Source organism: Brachyhypopomus gauderio, chromosome 8, assembly GCF_052324685.1.
Source record: "Brachyhypopomus gauderio isolate BG-103 chromosome 8, BGAUD_0.2, whole genome shotgun sequence".
Lineage (NCBI taxonomy): Eukaryota > Metazoa > Chordata > Actinopteri > Gymnotiformes > Hypopomidae > Brachyhypopomus > Brachyhypopomus gauderio.
In genome coordinates this window covers 9,459,723-9,465,966 of record NC_135218.1, presented here as the reverse complement: position 1 = coordinate 9,465,966, position 6,244 = coordinate 9,459,723, and the positions used below count along the sequence as shown (strand labels likewise).

General features: G+C 42.5%; 1 protein-coding gene across 2 annotated transcripts in view; it reads left to right on the top strand.

The window, feature by feature from the left end:
* Nucleotides 1–4,723: 4,723 nt before the first annotated feature.
* The window catches only part of LOC143521427 (uncharacterized), a 4,792-nt gene continuing 3,271 nt past the window's right edge, over nucleotides 4,724–6,244 (top strand). For both annotated transcript variants that reach the window (XM_077014282.1, XM_077014281.1), the window contains exon 1: nucleotides 4,724–5,426. In XM_077014282.1, coding sequence (XP_076870397.1) covers nucleotides 5,403–5,426 — 24 coding nt within the window. In that variant the 5' untranslated portion in view covers nucleotides 4,724–5,402. The remainder of the gene's footprint in view (nucleotides 5,427–6,244) is intronic.

The following is a 6,244-nucleotide window of genomic DNA, read 5'->3' as shown; positions in this document are numbered from 1 at the left end:
GTCACAAAGCGCTTTACAGGATTTAAAAGGTTAACAATACTATGGGTCCAGAACCCTAATGAGCAAGCCAAAGGCGACAGTGGCGAGGAAAAACTCCCTAGATGGTGGGGAATAGGAAGATACCTCGGGAGAACCAAGACTCAAAAGGGAACCCATCCTCCATTGGGCGACCCGTTAACACACAAATTACACAAAACACAGACAAATACACAAGTCACACAAAAATCACACAATCAGACTAAGTAGAGTAAAAATGAAAGTTCTGGGTTTTGATATTGTCACTGTAAATGTCTGTTGATGAACGCCAGGCTTTCATTCCGTGTCGGAGCAGCGATGCTGGTATTGTAGGCTCCGACTGCAATGTTAAGCGCGAGGGTCCGCGCGGCGAAAATGACGTAATCGCGGTGGCTCCGCCCGTGCGCGAGGGCCTCGCGCGCTGTCGCGGCGCGAGGTCGTGCACCTCCCGAATTTTGTAACTTCGCGCGCGCGCCGCGCTTCAGCGCGATGGACAAAGTCATGTTTGCCGGGTTCATACACCTATACAAGGTGGAATTAATGCACTTGTACGTCACTTTAAAGGTCCATTTCAATATTTCCCAGCACGTTAAACTTAATTAAGTTAAATATTTATACATATACTCGAAATGAATCGAAATAATTCGCTTTTTTATCACATTAGTTTATGGTTGTTTATTTTCAAAACGCCCAATCTTAACGTCTTCACGTTCTCTCGTGTGTCGCCCTGGAATTACAAGAGGCTCGTATTTGTTAACGTATCGTTTCGGACAACACTGCAAAGCCATATTTACGTTTGATGCCTGATGTGTATATATACGGTCTCTGGTCAGGTAAAAATGTTCTTTCCCCGTTTTTGCAGGGGTTTTTTATTCTCCACTGCCACCTATCGCCACCTATCGTTTCGGAGAACACTGCAGCGACGCTCGCGACGTTCGCGAAAGTATAAACGCCTACACCGCTCGCGCAGGGTCGCGCGAGGTGGGCGGAGCCGCGCGCTACGGTCGCTCGCGAAAGTATAAACCAGGCTTAAGCCTGGTTTATACTCGACGCGCCGCGAGCGGCGCGAGGGTCCGCGCGGCGAAAATGACGTAATCGCGGTGGCTCCGCCCGTGCGCGAGGGCCTCGCGCGCTGTCGCGGCGCGAGGTCGTGCACCTCCCGAATTTTGTAACTTCGCGCGCGCGCCGCGCTTCAGCGCGATGGACAAAGTCATGTTTGCCGGGTTCATACACCTATACAAGGTGGAATTAATGCACTTGTACGTCACTTTAAAGGTCAATTTCAATATTTCCCAGCACGTTAAACTTAATTAAGTTAAATATTTATACATGTACTCGAAATGAATCGAAATAATTCGCTTTTTTATCACATTAGTTTATGGTTGTTTATTTTCAAAACGCCCAATCTTAACGTCTTCACGTTCTCTCATGTGTCGCCCTGGAATTACAAGAGGCTCGTATTTGTTAACGTATCGTTTCGGACAACACTGCAAAGCCATATTTACGTTTGATGCCTGATGTGTATATATACGGTCTCTGGTCAGGTAAAAATGTTCTTTCCCCGTTTTTGCAGGGGTTTTTTATTCTCCACTGCCACCTATCGCCACCTATCGTTTCGGAGAACACTGCAGCGACGCTCGCGACGTTCGCGAAAGTATAAACGCCTACACCGCTCGCGCAGGGTCGCGCGAGGTGGGCGGAGCCGCGCGCTACGGTCGCTCGCGAAAGTAACCAGGTTTATACTTTCGCGAGCGACCGTAGCGCGCGGCTCCGCCCACCTCGCGCGACCCTGCGCGAGCGGTGTAGGCGTTTATACTTTCGCGAACGTCGCGAGCGTCGCTGCAGTGTTCTCCGAAACGATAGGTGGCGATAGGTGGCAGTGGAGAATAAAAAACCCCTGCAAAAACGGGGAAAGAACATTTTTACCTGACCAGAGACCGTATATATACACATCAGGCATCAAACGTAAATATGGCTTTGCAGTGTTGTCCGAAACGATACATTAACAAATACGAACCTCTCGTAATTCCAGGACGAAACATGAGAACGTGAAGACGTTAAGATTGGGCGTTTTGAAAATAAACAACCATAAACTAATGTGATAAAAAAGCGAATTATTTCGATTCATTTCGAGTATATGTATAAATATTTAACTTAATTAAGTTTAACGTGCTGGGAAATATTGAAATGGACCTTTAAAGTGACGTACAAGTGCATTAATTCCACCTTGTATAGGTGTATGAACCCGGCAAACATGACTTTGTCCATCGCGCTGAAGCGCGGCGCGCGCGCGAAGTTACAAAATTCGGGAGGTGCACGACCTCGCGCCGCGACAGCGCGCGAGGCCCTCGCGCACGGGCGGAGCCACCGCGATTACGTCATTTTCGCCGCGCGGACCCTCGCGCCGCTCGCGGCGCGTCGAGTATAAGCTTTATTACTCTCCAGGTGAACCTCGGAGAAAAGATACGAGATGTAGTAAATATGTAACAGTTTAATCAAAGGCCAAACTAAACAGACGAGTCTTTAATCGAGTTTTAAACATTGAGACTGTGTCTGAGTCCCGAATAGAGGCAGGAAGATTATTCCACAATTGTGGAGCTTTAAAAGAAAAGGCTCTTCCACCTGCTGTGATCTTTTTGATCCTAGGAACAGTTAATAACCCTGCGTCCTGCGAGCGAAGTGAACGCGCTGGGTTATATTGTTCAATACGTTCACTAAGATAGTCTGGAGCTAAGCCATGCAGCGTTTTATATGTTAATAAAAGTATTTTATAGTCAATACGGAATCTAATTGGCAGCCAGTGTAATGACGATAGTACGGGACTAATGTGATCAAACTTTTTAGTTTTTGTTAAAACTCGTGCTGCTGCGTTCTGAACCAGCTGGAGTTTGTTTATCGATTTACCAGAACTTCCAGCTAGGAGACTGTTGCAATAATCTAAACGAGAGGATATGAATGCATGGATTAGTTTTTCTGCATCACTAATATTTAAATATGTTTCTAATTTTGGCAATGTTGCGCAAGTGAAAGAACGCTACCCTAGTTATATTATTAATATGTGTATTGAACGAGAGATCTGGGTCTATTGTGACGCCCAAGTTCTTTACCTCGGCGCTGGGGGTTATAGTAAAAGAATGTAGATTCAATGCTACATTATGTATCTTGTCTCTCGCAGCCCTAGACCCAACTATTATTAATTCTGTTTTATCGGGATTTAGTGCTAGAAAGTTACACGCCATCCAATGTTTTATCTCTTCTACACATTTCTCAATCTTACTGTTTGCGCCTAAATCATCGGGTTTTGCCGATAAATATAGCTGAGTGTCGTCTGCGTAGGAATGGAAACTGATGTCGTGCTTATGCATAATCTCGCCTAAGGGTAACATGTAGGCTACAGTGTGAATAGAAGTGGTCCTAGGACTGTCCCTTGTGGGACACCATATTTAACCTGCACAGATTTAGAGGTTTTATTATTAACACTTACACATTGGAAGCGGTCAGTTAAATATGATCTAAACCAGGAGAGTGCGACTCCTTTAATACCTACCGTGTTTTCTAGTCTATCCAGCAAAATGTTGTGGTCTACAGTATCAAAAGCTGCACTAAGATCTAACAGTATAAGGAACGAGACGAGCCCATTATCGGCCGATATTAGTAGATCATTCACTACCCTGAGTAAAGCTGTTTCAGTGCTGTGGTTTGGTCTAAACCCTGATTGGAATTTTTCATGGATACTATTTGATTGGAGATAGTGGTTTAATTGATTGGAAACTGCTTTATCTAAAATTTTAGAGATAAATGGGAGATTAGAAATGGGTCTATAGTTAGCTAGAATCTGCGGATCGAGATTCTGTTTTTTAATCAAGGGTCTAATTACGGCGCATTTTAATTGTTTGGGCATGTAACCTAGGTTAAGGGAGGAGTTAATCATATTAATCATATTATGTTGTGTATGTTTATAGTTTTTATAAATAAAATTAAGAAAAATACATTTAATAAGGCACTGTCCAAATCATCTGCCTACATCAAAATGATATAGGAAATATAGTTTTAGTGGCATCATATGAAGACCCTACAGTGTATAAATAAAAATAATGCCAATAATGATACCTTTCATGCAGTCTAGATCTTCAGAATGAGATGCAGTTTTGTGGTTTATAGATTTCTTTTCAGTAGGAATGTGGGCCTGATGTAGTTATTGTAGGTTATTGAGATCTGGGAGATCTTTGCTGGGATGGTTAGCACCATGATCCACTCACTCAAGTGGACAGCTGGCATGAAGAAGCAGAGTCTATTTGAGAAGGTTTGAAACTCCACTGATAAAATATTTAACACGACCTATATAATTTAAGAGGTAATTATATAGCTTTTCTGCAAAGTCCTGTTCTGTTAGACAGTAATGCCAGTCTCATATGCCAGTGAGTACAATGTGGGAATGAAGATGAACTGTGAATGGGGTAAAGTTCATGTTAAATTAATGGCCAATTTTGTGTATTGTTTATTTTGTCTCTTAGACTTTCCAAAGGTGTGGCCAGCATAGGCATCTTTGGAAGATGTTTAAATTCATTAATAACAGCTACATAGATCAAAACTTTACAATAATATTGTCTCAAGATGTTTAACGAATGTTTCACAAATGGTGTTGGGGGGGTGGGGGTGGGCATGGGGGGTAGGGCTGCTTACCCAGAAAGACCTGACCAGTATCAAGTGTAAAACGAAGAATATCAAACATGGGACATGAAAGCTTTAAGGTTTCAGAAACTTCAAGGTTTAAGAGTGTTCACACATCCTGGATATGATGACTATATATTCCCCATAATCTGTAAACTCTCTGTCACAGCTTGCAAAGAACTATTACAATTTGAGTATTTAATGTAGGTTACATGAAATGTCCACTGGATTTCAGCAATAAAGATAAACATACACTCACAATGAAGTACTGATATTCCTCTTTGTTATTATTGTTCTTTATTGTTGACTAATGAGAGGAATGTTTTATTATTACCATTTCATGTTTGACTTTGAGTATTGGATCGTGTATACCCACATATACCCACAAAAACTGCCGGTTTCTCACTTACACACACTCTCTCTCCATCTCTGTACCACCCCCCCACCCCAACATCGCTTTTCCCTGTATCCTTTACTCCCCCTTTCTCTCTATCCCTCTCTCTCTTTCTCTTCACACTTTTTCTCAACCCTCCTTCCTTCCCATTGGCTTGAAGGCATAGTTGTGATGTTGTGATTCAGTTCTTCGAGAAGGTTTATGAATGTGTGAACTGAGTTTGGTCAGTGGGGTGCCCACTTTACTCTCCGCAACAACAGAAGGGAAAGCCCAGCACCGTGGATATATCCGTCCAGGGTGAGCACTGAGAGGAGTGGGCCACATGGGGGTGACCCATGGAAAGAAAGTAAGGATTTTTTCTCATTTATTCACATGACTCTTGTATTATAAACCATTTCAAACCCCCTTTTTTAACATTTGAAACCATTAGTGTCAACAAAACATGCCTCAGTAGTAAGCAAATGTTTAAATGTAATTCAGGTGTACTTTAAGTGGAGGTCAGTGATGTTACTATAGTAACCAGGCTTAACAATGCATGAAAAATCACTGGTGTTTCACCAGATTCTATTCATCCCTTCAGAAAACACTGACAGACAGTTTTACCTTACCTTACTTATTTCTTTTTTTCCAACAAAAACACAATGTCAGTTTATATTTTTTGTTGACGTAGGTATGGAATTCTGCTGTCTCTCTTGACTTACTTTGATTTCAAATAGTTTAGTTCAGAGACTATGGCTTCTTCACAATAATGGCAGTTTACAAAGCAAACAGATTTTCAAAAGAAATGGAGGAATTGTTTGGCTGGGTGGGTAATGAGGTGGCTGGAAGCCAGCTAGTTTCACAAGCATTGTAGGCCAATATGATTAACCCAGCATGATGTACACACACACACACACACACACATACACACACACACACACACACACACACACACACACACACACACACACACACACACACACACACACACACACACACACACACACACACACAAAGTACCTCTCTTGTGTAAGTTCCCTCTCAGCACACAAAGCTGTCCACTTCATCAACAGCTTTGGAAGCTACTTATGAAAATCTGGAACAGTTGAAGATGAGAATGCATAGCAATCAAACATTCATGATAAACGCTTTCATGTTTTATGTTTCAAAACATTTTCAAATCCT